The sequence below is a fragment of the Henckelia pumila genome, chromosome 3 (assembly GCF_033568475.1).
Source record: "Henckelia pumila isolate YLH828 chromosome 3, ASM3356847v2, whole genome shotgun sequence".
In the NCBI taxonomy this organism is placed as follows: Eukaryota; Viridiplantae; Streptophyta; class Magnoliopsida; order Lamiales; family Gesneriaceae; genus Henckelia; species Henckelia pumila.
The window spans coordinates 67,074,953-67,100,254 of NC_133122.1; the positions used below are offsets into that span (position 1 = coordinate 67,074,953).

General features: G+C 35.5%; 1 protein-coding gene across 1 annotated transcript; it reads right to left on the reverse strand.

The window, feature by feature from the left end:
* Nucleotides 1-12,528: 12,528 nt before the first annotated feature.
* On the reverse strand, nucleotides 12,529-22,273 carry LOC140888946 (uncharacterized). The gene is made up of 3 exons (XM_073296640.1): nucleotides 22,230-22,273; nucleotides 21,430-21,656; nucleotides 12,529-12,959 (listed from the first exon to the last, which is right to left on the reverse strand). Exons 1-3 carry the CDS (start codon nucleotides 22,271-22,273, stop codon nucleotides 12,529-12,531), a joined length of 702 nt encoding a protein of 233 aa, XP_073152741.1.
* Between the last annotated feature and the right edge of the window lie 3,029 nt (nucleotides 22,274-25,302).

A 25,302-nucleotide genomic window follows, 5' to 3' on the forward strand; every position in this document is an offset into this window, starting at 1 on the left:
AATGTAATTGCTGAAAGAAAAAATAGGACTTTGCAAGAAATGGCAAGAGTGATGTTGAGTTCGAAAAATATGTCAAAACGTTTTTGGGCAGAAGCCTTGAAACTGCATGTCTTATTTCAAATAGAGTTTATTTGAGAAGTGGTACTACTATGACATCCTATGAAATTCTCATGGAAAAGAGGCCAAACCTTAAATATTTTCATGTTTTTGGATGTGTATGTCACGTTTTGAATGATAGGGATCATCTTGCTAAGTTTGACGCTAAAAGTAATAAGTGTATGTTCTTAGGATATTCATCAAATAGCCGAGCCTATATGATGTATAACTTGAGAACAATGACTGTTTTTGAGTCAATTAATGTTGTATTTGATGATTTTGCAGATCTAAAGAAGAAAACAGCTGAGGATGAAGTTGATGATCTGCTGGATAATTCTGGAAATTCAGATGTTGTCCAAGGAGTGTTTCCAACACCTCCGACAACACCTCCTGCAGAAATTCCAAAAACAAAAGATGAAAAGCCTAGTGATGAGAATACTGATGAGGACAGTGAGGTAAACAAAGCTGGAAAGAATGTTCCTAGCAGAATTCAGAAGAATCACCCAACCTCACAAGTCATTGGAGGCTTCATGGAGACTTGCAAAATCGGAGGAAAGAGAAAGTGGATTATCAAAAAATGGCAGGTCTAATGTGCATGAGTTCTACGTATTCTCAGGTAAGATTTTCTTGTTTCGTGTCAAACATTGAACCCAAAAAGGTTGAAGAATCTTTAAAAGATAAATTTTGGGTCAATGCTATGCATGAAGAGTTAGAACAATTTGTTAGGAATGATGTGTGGTACTTGGTACCGTGTCTTGCTCATGGTAATGTTATAGGAACTAAGTGAATTTTCAAAAATAAAACTGATGAGTCGGAAAACATCATTAGAAATAAAGCTAGGTTGGTAGCTCAAGGGTATACACAGGTTGAAGAGGTGGATTTTGATGAAACCTTTGCTCCTGTAGCCCGCATTGAGTCACTCCGACTTTTGCTTGCTATTTCATGTAACGTGAGAATGAAACTTTTTTAAATGGATGTAAAAAGTGCCTTTTTAAATGGGATCCTAAATGAAGAAGTTTATGTGAAACAACCTAAAGGGCTTGAGGATCCAAATCATCTTGATTATGTGTATAAGTTGAAAAAGGCATTGTATGGATTGAAGCAAGCGCCACGTGCATGGTATGGGAGACTAACCGAGTACTTGCTCAATATTGGCTTCAAAAAGGTGAAGTTGATAAGACTTTATTTGTGCAAAAGTCTCAAAGTAATATCTTAATTTGCCAAATTTACGTAGATGATATAATCTTTTGTGCTTCAAGTGATAAACTTGTTGATGATTTTGTGAAGTGCATGTCTTCTACATTTGAAATTAGCATGGTTGGTGAGTTAACTTATTTCTTGGTATTGCAAGTAAAACAAATGCATGATGGTATATTTTTATGTCAAAGCAAGTATGCTAAAAATCTTGTGAAAAAGTTTTTGAATGAAAACACTAAACACATGCACACACCTATGAGGTCTAATGAAAAATTGTCTAGGGAGGATGTTGCCGAAGGTGTTGACAACACCCTCTACAGAAGCATTAATGGTAGTCTTTTATATTTAAGTGCTACTAGACCTGATATCATGTATAGTGTTTGTCTGTATGCTAGATACCAGTCTAACCCAAAAATTACTCACTTAAAGGCTGTGAGATGTATACTGAAATATGTGGCAGGTACTTTGAATTTGGGTTTGTGGTACACTAAAGAAACCAATTCGAATTTGGTAGGATTTAGTGATGCTGATTGGGCTGGGGATTTAGATGAGAGAAAGAGCACTTCGGGAGGATTTTTCTACTTGGGGAATAACTTAGTGTCTTGGTATAGTAAGAAACAAAACTGTGTTTCACTCTCTACTACCGAGTCTGAGTATGTTGCTGTTGGTAGTTGTTGGTCACAACTCCTTTGGATGAATCAAATGCTAAATGATTATGGTATTAAGAGTGATACTTCTATTGTGTACTGTGATAACTCTAGTGCCATTGATATATCCAAAAATCCAGTACAACACTCTCGAACCAAACACATTGACATTAGACATCACTTCATTCGAGATTTGGTTGAGAAAAGCATGATCTTAACTGAGTTTGTTGGAACAAATAACCAATTAGCTGATATATTCACAAAAGCTTTGGATTTTGAGAGATTCTTCAATCTAAGGAAGTCTCTCAGTATGTATGAATTATAAACAGAAAATATATGTTGTCAAGAGTGTTGCCAACACCCTGTGACAACATCTTTTCATGCATATGCATTATTAAGATTCATTAAGCATATTGCTTTCATGCATTCATTCTGTGTTGTGATGTGTTGGATACTTTGTAATCATTGACTAGTTTTCACTCAGAATTCTTTTCAAAATATTTTAAAGTTTAATTTGGATTAATCGAAGAAGAGTTCTGACTAAGTCACGAAGTAGTGGAGGGACATTTGTGTATTCCATGATCTTGTCCCAAATGAAAAGTGATTTTGCAAAATCAGAATAACAAAAGAACAAATATGATTAAGCTTGAATTGAGTCAATCATCAAATTTGGTTGATAATCAGAAGCAAATGGAAAAATCTACCTAAAGGGGTCCATTTAAAGACCGTTTCTTTAGTGTGCAGGCTACTACTTCTACAAAAATAATAAAGTGAATATCAAAATTTTTCTGAATCCTGAAGTGTTGCTGAAAGATGTTGTCAACATCGTGGAAAACACCTCACTTGTCAACATATATTTGTACATATAATTGCATTTTATTTTTATGTCACACTCTGTTTTAGACATAATTAGGACATGCATATTTTTTTTATTTGTGAATATCTTTGGCCGAAAGGTTATAAATTCTGATCGAACGAAAATTTTGATTTTTTGCCCTATCCACTGAATTTTTGAATTTGAATGGGATTGGATTTTGTTTCAGTGGTGTTATAGTCCGATGAGGAGTTAAAATTGGAAATATTTGGTGAAATATTTGGGCCTAGATTATCGGTGAAATTTCAAAGATTTATTGCCTAATTTAAATCGAATTTGTTACCGTTTTTGGATTGTTACCGTTGGGGATTTTATTACCGTTAGAGAGGCTGTAAATCCGAGTGAGTTTAGGAAAGGTTGAGTGATATATATAGTTTGAGTATCTATATGTTTTAGGAAATACATTATTTCCTTGTTTCTTCTTCCACTCTTCCTTATCTCTCTCGCCTCTGCTTACTATTGCCCTAAATTTTTCTTTTGAACCTTCACTCTCAGAAATTTTAATGGCAGGAAAGAATTTTGATCCTCAAGACATCCGCTCTGAGATGGGATTTTCAGGGGATGCTGCGGAAAGTGTTCTAACACCTCAGTCACTACACCCCGTGATTGAACAAGCCCTGATTCCAGTTGCTGAGGAACCAGTGCCCCTGGACTCCATCGCTCCAGGAGAGCCAGGCAATGAGATAGATGTGGAGAATTTTCCTGACATGTCCATGCTAAACAAGGTGTTTCCTACGAAACCCTTGACTCGCCGATCCAAGAGACAAGCCAGATACAATCCTGATTACACTGCATCGAAGAGATTCCGTGGGAAGGGTCAACCATCAAGACCTTCTATGATAGATACAGAGTACTCTTCGGGTGATGATAGTGATGATGAAGATTACAAGCTGATACATCGAAAAAGAGGAAAATCTAGTGCCATGGAATCCTCTGTTCCAACCATCCCTGTTCCGTTTGAATATGAGGAACAATCAAAGGGGAGTTCATCTTCTGCTGATGAATCCTCAGAATCCGAAACTCCACCTGTTGCTGATGAAGAGAAAAATGCATCTGCCTCTATTCCTACTGTTGAGGAACCATCAACTGCTGCTCCTCTTGTTTTCTCTGATTATGAGGAGATTTCAATAGCCTAGTTTATGGCTAAGATGAAAAAGTCTAAAAGCAAGAAGCCTGCTGTTGCAGCTCCCGTTCATGAATCTGATGAAGAGATGATTCAGAAATATGCTGATAACCGCCCTCATCCCTCTGATAGCTCCAGCACTGAGTCAAGTGAAGATTCAGATGCTGAGCAAGAATTGGATGAAGAGTCAAACTTTTATGACTCTGAAGAAGAGGAAGATGTTGAAGAAGGTGTTGCCGACACCTTGGACAACACCTTGGGTGAAGACTATCGGGTAAATGAGTCTTACTCCTCTTTTTTATACAAAGGATGTTGCTGACTGCTGGGATAGATATGATGATCGTGAGTTCCTGGAGGAACACAATATTGATGTGGAAATCTATGGAGCTCAGAATATGGTCAAATTTTTTGAAGTAAGAAACATGCTTTCAACAGTTACTATTGCTGGTCCTTATTGCAGAGAACTTATGAGGGAGTTCTACTGCAACCTTACTGAAGCAGTGAAGGATCCATGGTATGCCAAGTATGGAAAAGTTTATGTGCGAGGACAGATTTTTTCTTTTAGTCCTGCTATTATAAATGGTTTTCTTTGCATTCCGTCTGTTGATAATGCTGACCTTCCTACCATGGATGAGATGACATCTGTCATCACTGGTGGACGTGTCACAACTTTTCCAACACACCCCAAGAAGCTATCCGCTGCAACTCTCACCTCTCTTTATTATGTTTTGCACAAGACTTTTGAGAAGACCTGGACTCCTTTCGGGAATTCTACTGTGGTTACCAAACATCAGGCTCCAGTCTTATTCGCTATTGGAACAGGAGCAGACTTCAATTATGGCCGACTGGTGTTTGATACAGTCATGGCCTTTGCTGATTGTGCACAACCAACTCTGAAGTTGCCACATCCTTTTCTGATTTATGCCATGCTGCTATTTCCAGAGATTGAGAAGGATGATGATGAACTACTCACTGAGCCTGTGGAATTGCTGAAGATCGCACCTGCATTACTCAAAGGAAACAGGAAGATAGATCTTCCCTGGGCTGAATCAGATGTTGCTGCAGGTGTTGTGGCAGGTGTTGCCAACAACTCCTCTGCCACTGCAATTTTTGTACCCCCCTCTACTGCTCAAGAAATTGATCCTACATTTGTTCAAGCTCAATTATTGCATGCTGAGCAGAAGATTGCACAGGCTAAGGCTGATCTTGCTTATTATGAAGGGTTGAAGGCTCACTACGAGTCTTTACTAAGTGGAGCTGGCCCTTCTGAACAAAAAGGGGGAGAAAAAAGTGAAGCAGATGAGCCATCAGCTTCAGCTTCTTCTTCTTCTTCTTCTTCACTTTAAAAAAAAAAATTTCAGTCTTTGATTTTAATTGTTCAAGTGTGATTCCTTTATGATTAAATGTTAATTTGCCCCTTAAGATGAGATTAGCACCGAGGTCCCCACAACAGGTGGTATCAGAGCGGAAAGCCTTGGACTAAGATAGAAGTTGAGCGGGGTAGATTGAGTCGCATGCATTTATAGTATTGCATGAGTATGCTTTACTTGCTTTACAGAATTTTATGCGACTATGATTGCTTGATTGAACACTGCTTGCTTCACCGATATGCGAATTACATGCTTATATGCTGATATGTATGCATGATTTATTGAATTCATCAGAATAAGTGAATTCTTTGGAAGCATGTATTATTTGAAAAACATGAGAATTTGCAAGTATGTGTTCTATTCATAAGCATGAGATTATATGTATGTTATACGTAAATTATATTTTATAATCTCTGCAATATATATTGCTTCTGTTATCGAATAAGACAGATTGTGCAGATAGCATGAGAACCTCAGACAGAACAGAACCGCAGATAGAACAGAACAGTGTTAAGGTACGTTTTTGAACCGATTGATATGATGATTGCACTGAGGAGTATGTTAGTTGAACAACTCCAAAGCTATTAATCATCAACTCAAAAAGATACAGAATATGCTATGTCTAGAAAGGAGTTGATTTGAAGAGCTGGATCAGTTGTTCAAGAGAAGAATATTCAGATGAACATAGAATCAGCTTGATTTTATATCAACTCCAGGACTTAGCAAGAAGCTGGTGAAGTTGCCAGAAGAAGTATTGAAATGTTTGGCAGGTAAGTAAACAGAATTGTTTTTTTCTGTATATGATAAAGAAGATAGAAAAGCAGACTTTGCAGAATAGAAGCATAACAACTTTAATGAGTTGATTTCAAGCCAGTAATAGAAAAACGAAATCACGAACCGGCAGTACGAGGCAGAGTTGAATTTTTATTCACGCCTCTGTAATTGTGAAAAACTATAATCATCACCTCCACTATAACTTTCATAGCAGTATAGCTATGAAGCAAGAGATAGTGACAACTGCAGCAAAGATCAATTTAGCCTAAATGCCAGCAGATGAAGAAATATAAGCATAGCTTCCATAGCTGAAATAGATCAAGAGAACATTTGAATGGCAGATAATTTCAGAGGAAATAAGCCAATACAGAAAATAAGGCTCAAGTTATATCAGATAAGAATATTACAGGTAAGTGAATTAATTCTAGTTAACCGCTTATATATTGATTGCATAGCATACATTCATAGATCAGTGATTTGTTATGCTACAATCCGTATCTGATGAGCCTTTATTCATCGTATTTGCTGAGATTTTGCCTTTGAGTAGATGGAACACATTTGCAAGATTAGTCATAGAAGATGAAATATAGAATTGAGGAAATAAGATTGAATGTGCGGATATCAGGCGTGAGATATTAAGCTAGAATGCATTATCGATATGAATGCAATAATTGAGTATCAGATAAGAATTGATTGATCCTGTGCAGTGATTTAGTTCGATTAGCAATAGAAATGAATATTGATCTATTTGATATGAGTTTTAGAAAATAAACTTTATATTATTTCGGTACTGGTTATACCAAGATAAAAACGTCGGAAGAATTTTAGTTGATGTACTTAATTAGTATAGAACTAACCTAGAATTGACAGATATGTCAGTGGTTAGATTATACAGAAATATTCAGAAGACATATTCCGACTTTTCTACGAAATGAAAGGAGTTCTATAGAAAGTGATGTCTAGTATGAAAGTCTGATGACAACTCATATAGAAGAGCATTACTTGAACTGAAGAACTCCATAAACAGCTAGAAGAGTGAGTAGAAAAGAGTTATTTAGTACCAAAGTGATTATTAATTCTATGACAATAAGTTAAGTCGAAAAGATAATATTAGACTATTGTCAAAAGGGAATTAATAGCTAAACTCTTGTCAATATAGAATAAGAAAAATCAGTTACAGTTGAGCTTTATCTTCAATTTTGCTGAAGCTATTACATCATAGAAATCATGATTCTTGAATTTCTTGATATCGATTCTGAGGTTTTTGCATTCGACCTCGATCGAGTTTGATTGACTCTTATTCCTGTGCTAGAGTCTGATTTGATTTACTCGCTTTAAGTTTTGATATGCAAGTGAGTTGTTTTCACTGTGCAGATTTTTTCATTCAGAATATTTGATTTTGGGTGACCTTGACTTGAGCGAGTTTCTTTGATTTGAAATTTGAGAATTATTGATTATTTGATGTGTCTATTCAGTGTATCTTGAAGTATTTGGCTTGTAACTGATAGAAATTAAGATTCAGACCATCAGCAAGAATTATGGGTTTTAGATAATTGCTTGATTGATTGAGTACAGATCTGTACTTGTTGTATGTTTGTGCTTGAGTTTCTAGACAGATGCTCAAACAATCAGAATTGTTGCAATCCAAGCTAAACTCGATTGGTTTGAAAAGATAAAAGCAACATTGATATTAGATCAAGCAATGAAAATTCGATTGAGAATTCTAGATTAAGATATGAGATAAGACAGCAGATCAGAACAGATAAATTTTGCGGTGAATAATCGTTTGAGTATGCCAGATATTCTAGATATGGAATATCAGATTCTGAAAGAGACATATGACAACAGATTGAATATCCATTCAATTGTTTACACATGTATGACTTACATGTAGTCATTACTTGGAAATGAGTATTGGTGAAAGAAATGAAAACATATTATAGTAGACTGCGACAGATTCAAGAATATGTAACAGATTAGTACAAAGTTCTAGTAAAAGAAGCAGAAAAAAAAAACCCAAGTGGTGTCTGTAACAGATTAGTTACAAAAGAGCTGAAAGAAGATCAACTTTGCATAAGATTTTAGTTCGAATCTACTCAAATCATCATGATTTTGCGATTTAGATTATAGTAGACTGCGACAGATTCAAGAATATGTTGTATTAGGAATGATATAAACATACAGAGATACCTGTTACAAAGTTAGCAAGATGATCTGATTACAAGAATTATTGAAATCTATTGTCGAGATAGAGACTTTAGATTTGTTTTCTAGACTGTGGCACTGATTGTCAGATATTCTGCGTGTTTGGTTGTATGAGATTTCATTATACCATCCTCCGATTAATGGACTATCAGATGTGATTATCCAGATTTCCGAGGATATGCTCAGAACTATAGTACTAGATTCGGTACTAGTTGATTGATTATTTGCCACTTGATTACTATAATTCCTGTGACAGCTATCTGATAGACATAGAGACAGTATTTTGCGTTTAGATGATAAGAAAAATAGAATTGTCTTTATATTGTGTTAGAATTTAATTTTCATAAGCAATAAATCGTGTGTACCTTTTAAGCGGAAAAAAAGGCACACGGTTATTGGATCTCTGACTCGATCTACAAGCAATCCCTCGAACAAATCCCTCGAATAATATTTAGTTCCTTTTGCGGTTGTCGAAATATTACTAGAATATTTCGATCACGTGCACACTTTAAACCCTTGGAGATTTCTGGCGATGCTCCAAGAATTACCAGAGAGAATATTTAGTTATGTGTATGGTGTGTTGTGAATTCGTTCTTCGTCGTGTGTCTACCAACTGAAGGCTACCTATATTTATAGGATACCTAGTATGGCATGACTAGAATTCTATTCCACCTCAAACTGTGGATGCACTTTGATATATCAAATATTCTATATCAAATAATATATTATGGGATAATAATATTGATATATCTAATTCTTTGAATATGATATATCTAAAATACAAAATATATAAATAATCACAATAATATCCAATAACTCCCACTCATACACATTTTGAGTAAGTGAAGATCACTCGCTTCAACACATTCTCTCGTATTATGGCACATTCTGTCATACAAGGAGTAAAGCGTGCGACCGAACGATAACAAACATTAAGGAGAATTATATTAAGTCATCACCAAACTAACATAACTCATCAAACTCCAAATCTCGGTTCATATACACCAAACCATGTGGTCGCATCAGACCAAGCATCTCTGACCCCTCATAATATAGAGCATGCTTGACTCTCTCAATTATGTATCTATGCTCATGACTATGTCAAGAACTAATCTTAACTTAGTCGGCCGGCCTATGAGCCATAGTACAAAAGGATGTGTTACAATCTTAGTTTTTCCTCGGCCCCAATGCCAATTAGCTTGGGCTTGACCGCTTTCCTAGACATGCTCCGACAGGCCGAATCAACCATGACCATTAGATACATGCTAAAGTAGCGTCATCAAACTTACACCTCATGACACGGTCCAGAGTCTCAAAGGGTACAAAAATAACAATGAAGCACTCACACAGTGACGAAGCAGGGATCCATTATGTCACTCCGCTTTTGTGGTCGAACTTACGAAGCACATGTAGTATGCATACATGCTATGATGGAGCTCCCACTCAATTTAGGCATGTCACGCTCAAAACATCATACGAACCTAAGTCCAGTTGCTACTAAAGCTACTGACCTGTGTATTGCGAGACTAAATCTACCAACAATCCTCACGTTCGGCTATAAACAAACTTTCCATGAAAGTGGACACACTTCATTGTCGATCTAGTCAGATCTCATCTCAGCCTCTATGCTAAGGCGACTATAAATTTATTATAATAACCTTCCTCGCTCTTCGAAGCGCGAAGGGATAATTTACACATATTCTCTATGTGAACTCAAGATCTTGAAGTCTCATCCTGCTCGCTATCCAAGTGGCCAGGGCAATTTCCTATGTGAGTAGGCCAATCAAAGTCTGGTGACATTCTCATGTGGACACAATTCCTCAACAATTCAATAAGAAAAATATTAACTTGTGCAATACAGTATCAAATAAAGAGACATCATCTACATGCGCTGAAACTCGCAATCTTTGTAGAGATCCTTTTAACCAAATTGTCTCATGTACTGTTGATGTGCATGCTATTTTATTCTGCTTTCAAGTAGAAGATAGATATTTACAAGGCCGCTTCTCATCACTTCAAGTGATTATTGCATCTCCCACTATAAATGCATGTCCCAATGTAGACTTGCGTTTATCTCTATCACTTGAACAATCAACATCATTATTTCCAACAAATCTCAAACTATCTCCATGGTCACACAAAGAAATATCATTGTGTCTGCCATCTAATAGGCGATCTCTAGATTTCTCTTATATCTACTCACCTTCCAACTGCCAAGTATAAGTCTAGTTGAGTACACACTATTGCATACATCAAACCCTTTATAACACTTTCATATGGAACTTCGTTCATATGTTTTCTTTGCACATATTTTAGGCACAATATTCTGCTAGATAGCATAAATTCACTTATTTTGTCTCTTGTGAAGCACAACCACTTGATAATTAGTTGGCTCATCAATATCCATAAAAGCAAGCATTAACGAACAACTCCCCTTCAATGATAAATATCATCAGAGAATTATTTTACGCTTGATTTATATATATATATATATATATATATATATATATAATTTCGGATGTTGAGAGACTTCTTTCAGTGAAATACTCCCACTGAATTTGAGATCGCTTTCTTTCTCTCTATTACTTGCTAGACAAGGCCTCATGCCGAATCTTAACTAGAGATTCTAGCGTCATCCAATGATTCATGCAACTCATATAGTTTATGTCCCATTTGACTTCAATCACAAAATACATATCTCGAAACTCTACTTCAGTCATTCCTCTACTTGTGGTGTTCATAGTACATCACATAGGCTTGTTAAAAAAAATATTTTATAAAATTTATTTTTCTGTAATGAATACTAGGACAACTCCCACTTATCACTTAAGGCGCAAAAGCCTCCAAACGAGATAGTCTGCCATGCCAAAACTCAAAGTGAATCGAAATGACTAAATTGGAAGACATCTGATTGATTGTGTAGGCGACAATCAAAATATTATTTTGCAAACAATATTGAAAGATTTACTTGAGCCATCATCATTCCATTTCTCACACGTACTTGTCTAAACTAATCAGACATATATTCTCGCTCTCAATCGGTATATAGAATTTTTTTAAAAAAAACTTTCTTTTAATTCTCAACCACTTTCAAAATCACTTGACATATTCAAGCGTTTTTGATTGATGAGATAAAATATATACCAACACATAGCATGAATTTAAAATTTGTGAGAAAATATGATGCATCATTACATGCCTTCACATTCATAGTTCCGCATATGTCTGAGTGAACTAACTCAAAAAATATATATTTTGGCAGTATCATACTACCAAATACTTTGCACACACTAGGAGATTGACTTTAGCGAAGATTGCCCATAAAAGAGCTTTCTCGAACTAACATAATCATCCAATTTTGCGCAATATATATTAATATATCTTAGTGCCATAAAACATAATAAATGAAAATAAACATATGAAATAATAATGCGATAATAAATATCCATTATTCATAAAACCAAACCAAAATTTTTTTTGCCAAAATATAGACGAACTAGATTGCTCAAACATAATTAAAAATCAAGTCCTGATAACAATAAACAAAGTAACTTAAAAATAAATTACATCAAATACTAAGTTCGAGAAGGTACGAAACCAACTCCAAGAATCTCCCCTTATGCGCCAACTTCCATAGTAATGTAGTGGCAACATTCTTGTACTTGATGATAATCTACAAATCTTGCTCAATCTCTCGTCATATATTTTGTTGCTCCGATTTCTACAATCCACCATGGAGAGAATTAGCAACAAGAAAAATATGTTTACTATATAAGTACTATGAGAGCAAGAAATATGTGTTACCTTCTTTTCCTCAGTGCAATCACGAGCAAAGTGACCCATTTTGTCACAGTTGTAACACTTTACTTTGCTTATGTTTTGTTTTCCACCCCTTTTGCCTCGGCGACTCACTTTGGTCTGGCCACTTCGTGGGGCTAGGTCTCGATTTCTCTCATTTTTTTGTCCCGCACCTACTTGCTTGTTCCAACGTCCACCCTTTTGGGGTTTTTGTTGACTAGCATGTGCGACAAGAGCATCTGTTTGTGCACGTTCAGATTCTTTACGGTCAGCCTCAAGTCTTAAGTGACTGGCGACACTATCGAACGTCTTAATATGCTCATTGTGGGTTAAAACAAGTTTAACATGTCCCCAAGTCTGCTCAGGTAGCGATCTAAGGACTGCCAACACTTGTTGTTCATCAGAGAGCTCACATCCAACATTCTGAAGCTCTCGAATCATATCCTACATCACATCTAGATGTTGGATCATCGAGTGGCTTGGGTCAAGTACATACTGATTAAACTTGAGGGTAAGAGCCCTCAATCTAGTAACCGAAGTGCTACCATACTTGACCTTCAGAATTTCCCATAACTCTTTAGTCGTACGATGTTTCTCAAACTTTCTGATAAGATTATCGTGCATGCAGCTTAGCATAGTAAAACGCGCACTTTTATCTTGATCCACCCACTTATCGTACGCGTCCAAATCGCGAACATATTCAGGAGTCGAACCATCTTTTGGTTCAGTTGGTTTAGCCATAACAGTAGTGAGATGATCAAGTAACTTTTCTTTATGAAGTAAAAATCGAATTTTTCTATGCCACATGGCATAATTTTGACCATCAAGTTTGCCACTACCATGGAGTTCAAGAAAGACCGGTTGAATATCCATAACTATATTTTATGCACAAAAAAATAAGGTATTTATCCACAAAAAATACTTTTATTTTGGATCCAAGTAAATGTATTATTTTCTTTAATTCATTGGAATCGAAAATTTCGCAATCAGCTAGTAATAATCTCCCTCCGAATTAAAAATCCTAATAAATTTATCGATATCAGAAATAAAATGTGTCCATGATATCATGTATGATATAACAATTTAAACAATAATATCATAAATTGCATAGTCAAATAAATGCAATAACTCATATATGACACATAATGGCCCATGTAATTTTTTTTTTTTTTTTTTAAGGATTCTTTCTCAAAAAACAAATTTAATGAAGAATATAATCATATGTAACTATTAATCGGATAAATTTTGTCTAATTTACCAATTCTAATTTGACATAATCAATTGTATAATTAAAAAGTTTAACGTGGCATGCAATAATAATGTCACAAAACAAATCATCATTTATTATAACAATTCATGCAATATAATAATTTATTTATTTTATTTGTGTACTAAATTTATTGCATGTGGAAGTTAATTTGTATCTAAACAAAATTTGATTATCCTTACGTCATGGCCCAATTAGAGGATTGATCCACATAAAATTAGATCAAAACTTTATTTTTATTTTATTTATTTTTTTTATGGCCCAGATTCCACGGTTGCCCTAAAAAGAGAACAAGCTGCCGTACCCAAAAATTTGGGTTTCTCCCGCTAGCACTTCGCACCGAAACCACCGCGCCGCGCCGTTGCGAATTACAATCGCACGATGCTGCTGCGATTTCTGTGGCTTCTATCTCGCGACTACACGGCGTTTCTTCAGCAACTTTGTCTTCCCTTCGCTTCTTCGTCGTTACCGCCTCTGACCATCGCAGCAGCCTCGACGAGAGGTGGCTCATGGCTTGCGTCGGTGGCTTGCAAAACGACGATGGTGCCTCACCTTCGCGAACGCAAACCCATGTGATTGTAGCGATTTGTTACAGTGCATCGCACTTGGCCTCTGTGCGCTGCCACACATCGTCTCGGTGAACCACCGGCGATTATGGCCTCACAGCTCCCTTCACCATTTTGTTTGTTCAATTTGTTCCGTTTTACGATTTATACTTGCACTTGCAAACTAAATTGCAAAGTCTTTTCTAATTGTATCGAACTCAAGAGCATATGGTAAAAGGATTAACATGGACATGGCTTATACTTTATAAAAAATAAAAAAATTCAAGGACATTATTTTTCAATATTAATTGGGCCATGTTTGCTTTTTGTTAATTTACGTATAGCATGATAAAAAGGTTTTCACGTAAATTAATAATAGATTTTGCAAATCAGTTATCAGCGAGATCAAGCGAATGACTTTGATACCACTATTAGAATTTAATTCTCATAAGCAATAAATCGTGTGTACCTTTTAAGCGGAAAATAAGGCACACGATTATTGGATCTCTGACTCGATCTACAAGCAATCCCTCGAACAAATCCCACGAATAATCTTTAGTTCCTTTTGCGGTCGTCGAAATATTACTAGAATATTTCGATCACGTGCACACTTTAAACCCTTGGAGATTTCTGGCGATGCTCCAAGAATTACCAGAGAGAATATTTAGTTATGTGTATTGTATGTTGTGAATTCGTTCTTCGTCGTGTGTCTACCAACTGAAGGCTACCTATATTTATAGAATACCTAGTATGACATGACTAGAATTCTATTCCACCTCAAACTGTGGATGCACTTTGATATATCAAATATTCTATATCAAATAATATATTATGAGATAATAATATTAATATATCTAATCCTTTGAATATGATATATCTAAAATACCAAATATATAAAAGATCACAATAATATCCAATATATTGAAATGATATGTCAGTCAGACCAGATTTGAGTCAAGAAAAGATAGAGAATGTGAAGATTGATTTGAACAGAATGAAAATAGAGCAGCATTGACAGAGCTAGCAAATGAGTAACAGATATAGATTTGAAGCCTGAACAGAATGATCAACAAAGAAGTTCTTTCCCAAGCATCATTAGGTTCAGAAAGAGATTTCAGAAGCTATAAGTATTTGATCTAGCTTATTGATTAATACTCAATCTCGAATTATCAGACAGATGACTTGTTATCCATATGCATTGGCTGAAGAATATCAGCTAGAATATGTATGTGCATTCAATTCAGATAAAACAGAAGAAGATAAGATTTTAAGAGAAGCCGACTAACTGATGCAGAGTTAGATCACGAGAAAGAGCAACTGAGAGATAAGTTGACTCAGTGATTCTATGTTAATGAGAATAGATATGATTGCAGAAGCGATCAGAAAGAAGATTAAGATACGGTTGAAGAGAAGATATCAGAATAAATATCTCAAGCTCACAGAATTGAAGTCAGTATTACTTCAGTTAGCTATACCGCTGAGGAGAATCAGCAGTAAGATCGAATGCGATTTCGAGGACGAAATCATTCCTTAGAGGGGAGGAATTGTAAGGCCCAAAAATATTCAGTTCTTAATGATGGGATTTAAGATTTAAATTCCGAATAAGAGTGAAAATATGAATTTAAGAATTTATGGAAATTAGAGATTTCAATTTCGGGTCAAAAATATTTAATTTGAGGATTTTTTGGATTTTAAGATTTTAATATCCGAAATTCTTAAATTAAAAGATTAAAAATATTTAAATTGATATTTATGAAAGTTAAGATGTAAATTCCAAGATTATAAATATCAAGGATTTAATTTGAGGATGAAATACAGGCAAGAACCAATTTGCAAATATTGATAAGTTCAAGAAATAGAATGCAATAAAGTCCGAAAGTATTTAATTTTAATCTGAGAATATTTAATTTGAGAATATTTAGAGTTTAGAATTAAATTCTAATATTTTTAAATTATTTAGGATTGAAATTGAATTAAACCGCTTGTCCGAGGACTAATTTGCGAATATGCCAAAGTTCAGGGACTAAAATGCAAATAAGTCTATATATATCTCCTTTTACACGTGGGAATCAGATGGTTTCAGCCCACAATTCAGAAAGTGGCCGAGAGTTATGAAAAAATTCCAAAGCCATTTTCGATTCTTTCAACTCCGATAAAAATTGATCCGCCCGGTTGAATTTCCGATTGAGAATATATTTGCGATCACAGCTCCGAGTGCTACGTTTTGACGTAAGTTTTATGAAGTTTTACCATATTTGAATTTTATGATGTTGTTAGAATTAAGATTTGATTGTATAAACATGTTGTAGCATAAACGACGATAGTATATCTAAGATGGATTGAGAAAAGATCGTCGTTTGAACCTGTTTATGAATTTTTGAAGATTATTTGCAATTCTGAAATTTAGGGGCTGCATATTTCGAAATTCAGCTGAATAATTGAAGATGATATCATGTTGAGATTATAGTATTGATGATGTTCATGTGTTTAGAATTTCCGGTTTTAATCCTTTATGCCGTCGGTTTGAATTCCGGTCACGAGATCAAGTTATTAGATTGTTTGATCCTAAATAAGAATGAAATGATATTGAAAGCTCATATTGAATTAGATATCAATGCATTTCAGATTTGAATTGCAAGAAATCGAGTTCGAGTCGGCGAGCTCGAGAAGTTAGCCTTTGAACCGAGAAAGACTGAAGAAGGTTTGAAGCTAGTTTGCCTTGAAGGATTGTAATGATTTGAGCAGATTTTGATAGAAGTTCTTTGATGTTATTTGTCCAGAATTGGAGCTTCTCAGATTCATAAGGAAAGGTATGAATAGACATTAATAAGATGGGCAGAATAACTCGAGATTGTTTTTGATTATCGAGTTGCATAAAATCACATACATGCATGTTTAATATATGTTATTTTTTACGTTTACATAAATGCGATAGATTATTCAAGATAGATATCTTCTTGAATTCCCAGAATATTTATGTAAATTTTTACTTGTCTTCTTTGATTTATATTATTTTTTGTATTGAACATGTTTTACGTATTTCATGTGATGCTTACAGATTTGTCGGTATCCTTGAGTGATTATATGATCATATGATTATATGATTGATGTGTTCAAAATATTGTTTTAGCTTATGTATGATTTGATGCATCCAGATTATGTTGCATTCATCTTGAACTCAAGCCTGAAAAGCACAGAGGGTTGAAAGGCCTAGAGTGCAGATGACGTTTAGAGAACTGTAGTTGAGTGACATGGAATGTAGATTTACTTTCAGAGTCAGATGACTCATGGCACAGAATATAGATTTATTTCCAGAGCTAGATGACTCACTATAGTTGCACCAAAGTCAGGGAAATTGAGATATTTAACACCACCTCGATGGGGAGAGTCGGTGGTCGGTTAAAGATTTTATTTCCCCGGGATCCCAGAACTACGATTTATTAATATCAGATTTTATAGCCTATTCCTTGGCACATGCATTGCATTTATGCATTAACCTAGAGATTTTTATGGTTTAGAATATGCGTTTATAAATGCTAGCATATTAGTATTTGACATTCAAGAATTGAATGAGTTTATATGCTTGGTTTTATGTTATCATAGATGAACAAATATACTATCATGTTTTACCTGTTATTACATGATTTGAGATTCAAGATTCATTTGGCATATAGATTTAATATGCTTAAATGATGTATATGCATGTCGTTCATACTGAGATTTATTCTCACCGGAGTTATCCGGCTGTTGCTTTGTTTGTATGTGTGCATTGCATTAGGTTGGGACATAAGCAATTCAGACTTGACTTGGATTGCACGAGATTGAAAGATTAGAAGTGGAGACTCGGGTTTTTAAGCAGATGACATGTAGTTTATAAATTTGGTAATCATGTTAGAACAACAAGCACTTTTGTATATGTTGTTGTCGAGTATTGATTTATACTTGAGATTTCATGTACTACAGATATGTATATTGATGTTTAAATGCATGTCAATTATGTAGAATCATGTTGGATAGCTTATATGAGAGATTATATCATTTTTTAGACTTGATAGCTTAAGAAGACTGATTTTTATACGCAGGGCATGGACCCCGTGCATGCCATGTGCCTAGGTCCGGATGGACTCTGTCCTAAAACTGTTTTGAGAAAAGAAGGCACGGACCCCGTGTAAGCCTCCGGGTAAGGGTCCGTGTGTTCTCTGTTCCGCGATTCCTTTGTTTTTGATTTCAACCATAGGCACGGACCCTTGTCCAGAAGCTGCACGGACCCCGTGCAATGGTCCGTGCAGGGTCCAGACCAAGGTCCGTGTGTGAGCTGCAATTTAAAAAAAAATAAAATTTAGTCTTTGATTTTATTCGTTCAAGTGTGATTCCTTTATGATTAAATGTTAATTTGCTCCTTAAGATGAGATTAGCACCCGAGGTCCCCATACCTATCACGGTAAAAAACTCTTGCTCAAACAAATGGCGACATGATATGTAACATACTGGGCCGTTGCATAATGAGGTGACCCCCATACCATAAGAATAAGTGGATAAAAGTAACTGGACCCGAATCCATTGAATCCATCCACAATAACTCGGGGCTGAGCAACCCCTCTACTGGTAATATCAAGGTATAATCTCAACACAATAATTTGTGTAGTAGTAATAACCGCGGTATAATAAATGCACATAAGCCATGTCATATAAACCATGCAAACATATAACATGCATACTCAACCAGGATATCTCGGATAGTACGTTCGTACTTCTATTAAGCAACTCAAACAATCTAGCAACACTGTACCTCTAGTCCAAGCCTATAAGATGTGGGAATCCGGGGCTCAACTACAACTCAAACAATGAAAAATACCAAAATTCCGATATAATTTTTTTCCCACTTATGAACTCTTAATATATTTTTAGAAGCCCAAAACATACCATAAACATGAATTTAGGACCAAAAGAACAAAATTTGAAAAATCCAAGTTGGCGTTGGAGCGCCCAAAACATAACGCTCGGGCGCCAAACTATCGTATTTTATGACCACTAGGGTGCAAACAATGTCGTTGCAGCTCAAAGATGCTACTGGTTCGACTTCTTGCAAGTAAAATTTGAAAAAGTGGTAAACATAAAAGTTGTAGATCTTTGTCTTGGATTTCCAATGCTGTTAGCCTCATCTTAATTTAAATTTTCAGTGAAAAGTTATACTTATTCTCCCAAGATGTGTCAGTGTAGAAATTTACGAAACAACCGACACACTTCGGGGTGATTTTGGCCAAACTTTCAAACGAAAACCCTGAATGACTCAAACTCGATACATGGTCAATTCTTACATTCAAAATGAGCTTAAACATCGCAAATGAGATGAATATATAACCATGCTTGATAATGGAAAATACTCGACATTGTCTCAAAAGCAAACTAGACGAACAATAATGCAACATTATTCAAATCAATCCCAACATGACATGCTTAACTCGGAGTACCACTTCTAAACTCAAACCAAATCCTCAATGGCCTCTCGAACTCAGCCCTGGATTACCTGTAGCAATGCACACACACAAGACAAAGCAACAACCGGAAAACCAGTAAGTATAAAAACTTAGTATGAACAACGAAAGCATATAAACATCAAATATCACAATTCCAATGCATTTGAAATCGATAAAATGCGTCGATTCTATTTCCAAAATCTATATAACTCAATCGATGCTATTTCAAAATATATGATGCTTTCGTGAAATGCATGCTCAGGAATATGCTGGCTTCCAAACGATGGATATCAAGACATTGAGGTTCATATCCGACCCCGGCATAGATGCTAAAATTCGGAATCTAGGCATCAATGCTAAAACTCACTATTGATGCTCTTTCTCGGCGTCTCGGTATCAACGTTATAGCTCACCATTGATACACGACATCAATGTTAAAACTCACCATTGATGCAATAACTCATCATCGATGTTTTAGCTCACCACCGATGCAATCAATACTAAAATAAATCGGGCTCAATATGAATGAAATGATGCAATATACAAATATCGATGATTTAACTCATACATCTAGTTTGTGCTCATTTCAAATCATCTCAAACTCATATGTATAACATTTGATTCATGTAAATGGCATAAAAACAACACCGATAATCATCGAGAAATCATCAAAATAACTCATGCCATTTAAATCACGTGAATCAAATAAATCAGGCAATAACATGTAACTAGTAAAGTGTGTGATTTTTCTCGGGACTCGAGAAATCAACTCATCTCGAAGCTCAATCCCATTCTTTCCTTGTCAATTCATACCTTCGATATCGATTTCCAAATTGTTCAAATCCCTGAAAATATACAATGCAAGGCTCATGTAAATGCTCATATCAATACATTCGATTCAAACAATTGTATTTCAAGGCAAAATCAATCAAACCTCGATAGAATGTTCCAAAAACTCGAATTCTTGACATTAAATTTTGATGAATTCCAATTCAACACTGAAATGAATATCATAATATTTCAATATCATTTCACAATCCCATTTCAATGCTAAATTCAATCAATACTCCAAAACATCATTTAAAACTCGAACCGGCGACATAACGACCCAAAACCGACATTTCCATAATTCTCAAAATCATTTATACTTCAATCTAAACTCAATATCATCATCAAACCAACATCATAATTTCGAAATTGGGCAGCCCCCATATATGGTATTTTCGAAAAATACTCCAAAACTGAAAATCATGCTCAAGCAATGGTATTTTCTCAAATCATCTTAGATATATCATCTCTATCAACTCAAGAACATGTTTATACCATCAAATCTCGAATCAAACAACTCCTAAAAATTAGAACTTGGTAGAATTTCACAATACTTATGTAGAAACGTAGCTCTCAATGCAAGGATTCCGAATTCGTAATTATCTTTGAAATCTACCGGTTGGATGATGCGGATCAAAGCTTTAAAGATGAAAGAAATGGCGTGTTGGAGTTTTATGAAAAATCCTCCATTATTTCTCACGTACAAGGCTGAAAAATAGAAGACAAACTGTAATACCCGGAACATCCATAAATCTATTCATGATTTATTAAAGGAATTTTAAATGAATTTTAAGTATTTTATTTTATTTAATCATGATTTAATGGTTATTCTTAACTAAATAATTTTATGTATTGTGTGAATGATTTAAAAAAAAAAGTTGATATTTCATGTATTAAAATATATGTTTATTTATTTTGTTAAATGATTTTAATGGTTTTGTGCACTTCATTTATGAAGTGCAGATTTATGATTTAAATTAATTGATGTTAGGTATATGCCTAATATATATTTATTTCTTACAAGAGATCTAAATATTTTCACGATTTAGTTAATCTTGGACTGATAAAACGAGAATAGCCTATGCACGAGATTGTAGTAAATGATTTTACGAGTATTTTGAGTATAATATTGTTATGATTTTATTTTAATCATCGAGAGGAGAAAATCTTATTAGTCGAGTTTGAGGTGCGTTGAACAGACTACGTTTGATGTAGTATTTCCAACCACCTCCCTTATCATTATCCTCCCCTACCCCATCCCAACTAATACCTTGTCCCTTGTCTCCCCTCCCTATCCTACGTTTTGTCATGCTCTTCCATTTTACATTTCTGAAACTCAAGTTCAAGAGATTCCCGTAATCTTTCCTCCAAGCTTCAAGGTTCCTAACGATTCCTCCATCTTCTTCCTTCCACTTCTCAATCTCCAAACTCTCCAACTCGCCTCCCTTTAAGCAGCTGCAGTAGATAACTCATATCTCCTTCATCTAATGTCCAAACTTCAATCCGTTTGAAGGGTTATCTTCCTTGCGTCCGTACTTCGATTTAAATCATGAACCGCTATTTTTGAGGGTCCACTACAAAAAAATGATCATTGACAACATTTGAAAGACAACGCTTTTTACAAAAAGCATTGTTAAAAAAAGAAACACAACGCTTTTATGAGAAAGTGTTGTCTTTGTTTTTTTAATATATAAAAGACAACATTTTTTTTGTCATCCACAACGCTTTTTAAAAAGCGTTGTGGATGAGTGTTTTTTTTATTTCTTTTACAACACTTTATTCAAAAATGTTGTGGATGTGCGTTTTTTTATTATTATTTTTTTATTTTACAACGTTTTTTATACTACAACTCTTTAATTTGTTTAAAATATAAAGAAATAATTATAATTAAATATACTACAGCTATCCGGCTCTCAAAGAAATCGATTGAACCCTAGATCCCCATCAAAGCTCTCACCGTCTTCGCGATATTCGCCCGCGTCACATCCCCTCGATCTTCAATTCGTCTGCTGCTCCGCGAAAAATTACCAGAAAAAGCAAATAATCGGTACGCCTTCTGAAATACTCTCCATGTTCGAGTTCCATCCTGAATGAGTCAAGAAGACGACCGGGATTATGAGTACTGATTTGTTTTCGAGAATGGTTGGGGAAGTTTTGACGGGTCACAGAGATTTCCACTGTTGTGAGCATCCACCAAGCCATGCCAAAATATGCCAAGAAGGTAACCAATGTTCCCGAAAACTTTTATTATTCTCCAACTTTTATTATTCACGAACAAGTTGCGATTGCTTTGACTAGGGTGGGTTTTGATTTCCACTACATTAGCTAATTTTTCCATCTATTATTGGGCTTAGTTGTTGTGGGCTGCCATTTCGCAGGAGCACAAATCTGTGCAGGGCGTGATCTGTGTTTCTTTGATATTGTTTTCTGCTAGAACGTAGGTTTTGGTGGTCTTTTAGAGTCTTGTGGTGGTGTTTTTACATTTGTTTGTGGTAGATTTCTTCCTTACACTGTTGATGCTCCATGGGTTACTTACTTCTGCCCGCAAGGTGTTTGGTTTTATGCTTCTTACAGTGTACTCGACATCTCAAAAAAATACGCAGGGGAGCCTAACAAAGTTGCGCACCTAAAAGCACTGGAAGGAGCCAAAGAGAGACTGCAGCTGTTCGAAGCCGACTTGATAAAAGAAGGGTCTTTCGATTCAATCGTACATGATTGTGTAGGTGTGTTTCACAGTGCATCTCCCGTCTTGTATTCCATTACTGATCCACAGGTTCGTTCGTGCATATATATATATATATATATATATATATATATATATATATATATATATATATATATGTTCTTGTTTGTTTTTGTTTTCGTTGCCAGTCGTTAGCCAGCTAGGATATATTTCAAGTCGTGGCACAAATTTATCAGGAACAACTGATTGAACCAGCGGTGAACGGGACGCTTAGCTTGCTCAAGTAATGCGCCAAATTGCCGTCTATCAAACGAGTTGTGGTGACATCTTCTATAGCTGCAGTGATACTCAACAGAAATCCCCGTGGCCCGGGTACTGTAATGGATGAGACCTGGTTTTCGGACATCGAATTATGCAAAGAAACAAAGGTTTTTTTGATGTAGATATCTTGACAAAGTTTTTCACAACTGTTCATATTCTTTTAGCCTTCAATTTATCCTACACTGCTGCTGCACTGGTAGCCTACTTCTGCCCGCAAGGTGTTTGGTTTCATGCTTCTTACAGTGTACTCGACATCTCCATTGCTGCTTAGAGGTATTTTGGCTTGAAACGCTTCCGGTTTTAGGTGTTTTTTCACTTTTATTTTGCAGCATGCCGGGACAATATTCGCTTTAAGACCTTCTCATGCAAATGAATTTTTTGTGAACTCTCATCTACACCTCAAAGATTGTTCGAAAATCTGTTATGGCTATGCAAACTGGTTTTGGCTCTGTATTCACTCCCTGTTCTACACACATGGCACACTAGTGCAAACCTTAATTCAAAGTTCATGCTATGTAACATATGCTCCTAGCACAATTTCATCTGTCATTTGACTGAACCGAGTAATTGCAGAGTCTAGATGAGATCTCCGAGAAATCACTCCGAAGCTACGATGTCTCAAACATATGCCAAGATTTCGTTAGTTTAGTTGAAGCATGTTTCTCCAAAATTTGCTTGTCTTATCTCTTCCATTTGTGGAAGTTACTTTTGATGGGACTGTGTCTGTAGCAAAGGCATAGGGCACTGGTGGGGTTATAAATTTTTGCACTTGTGCTGAACAGCTTCTATATGAAATTGGAGATCCAAGTGCTTATATCACTCCAGCTGTGGTAATTTTAGTTGCCCATTTTATTTTTTTTCTAAAACTTGGTGAATGGATGGAATAAATAATAATAGAGATCGTTTTTCCTATTAACAGATTATAGACCATCGAAATGTTACATTTCATCCATTGTCTGATAGCAAAGTCCTATGCTCACGAGCAAAGCCTTCTTTTGAACCAGTACCTAAAAAATTGTTGTGCCTGGGATCAAAGGTAATCTTCCCTCTATCTCCCTTAAAAAGCTGTACAGACAAGTTGGTTCCTTATGCACACACATAACACTTTATCTTGGTGTTTGCTTGATTTTAAAGATCTTCATTCACCGTACAGTATGTTTACTCCATTTGATTTAACATTTTGGCTATCTAATTTTGGTGGGAGGGGTCTTAAGAAGATTCTGGTATTTTCTCTTTCCAATTCTTTCTGAACATCTTAAATGTGACTGCCTTCGAGATATTATTTACAACCTTTCATTTGATTTCTTGCATAACAGTCACTAGTATTCATTTTAGATATTTCTAAAGGACGATGAAGAAAGGCTGATCAGCCTTAAAAATGAATGGGGCAGTGAAGTTTATGAGGCTGTGACCTCAGCCTTGATCGAGCTTCGCGAGTATAATTTGAGTGGATGCTATGAGGTTCCTGAACTTTAAAACTTTAAAAGGAACGGAAAGGCGAATTTGAATGAAGTCATCCACTACGTTTTCAGGCAGCTGAAAAATCTCAAGCGGAAGAGATATTAAACACGTGTACTCGCTGTCTCTCTATTTGTTTTCATTTAAGTACCAAGTCATGCACCTCACTGATTTTCATTTCAAGTAATGAACATTGAATGATTTTTCCTTTTTTTCCTTTTCTATTTAGGTGGATGAATGTTAAGTTCATCTATTGTCGGTCATGCAATTTAATTGTTTGTCGTGGTTGATAATCTTTAGTTTTTCGTAAATTATGGAACCATAATGTTTTACTGTCCCTCCTCCATTATAGTTATTTTGGAAAATTTGGAATTAAAAATATGTGGAAAAAAACTGAAGTTATTTTGTCTTTTATTGTGTTATAGTGAAAATATTTCTCTTATTTCAGGGCAAGGTTATTGGAATGGCTAATTATGTTGGCAGCTTCTCGGGATATGTTGAATATGTTCCCACAGTGGACAAGGTGTTGATTCTGGATGGAAGAAGCAAACGAGCCCCACAAGGAGGAGAATTCATAATTGGTTGAGGGGTACGTACTAGGAAAGCCTTTTTTCCTCTTTAATTTTCTTGTGCATAATT

Coding starts and splice junctions, on each gene's coding strand:
- LOC140888946 (XM_073296640.1), bottom strand. CDS start 22,273: ATGGAGAGTATTTCAGAAGGCGTACCGATTATTTGCTTTTTCTG. Junction 21,657..22,229: donor CCGATTATTTGCTTTTTCTG/GTAATTTTTCGC, acceptor TATCTACTGCAG/CTGCTTAAAGGGAGGCGAGT. Junction 12,960..21,429: donor GGAGGATAATGATAAGGGAG/GTGGTTGGAAAT, acceptor CATAAAATATAG/TTATGGATATTCAACCGGTC.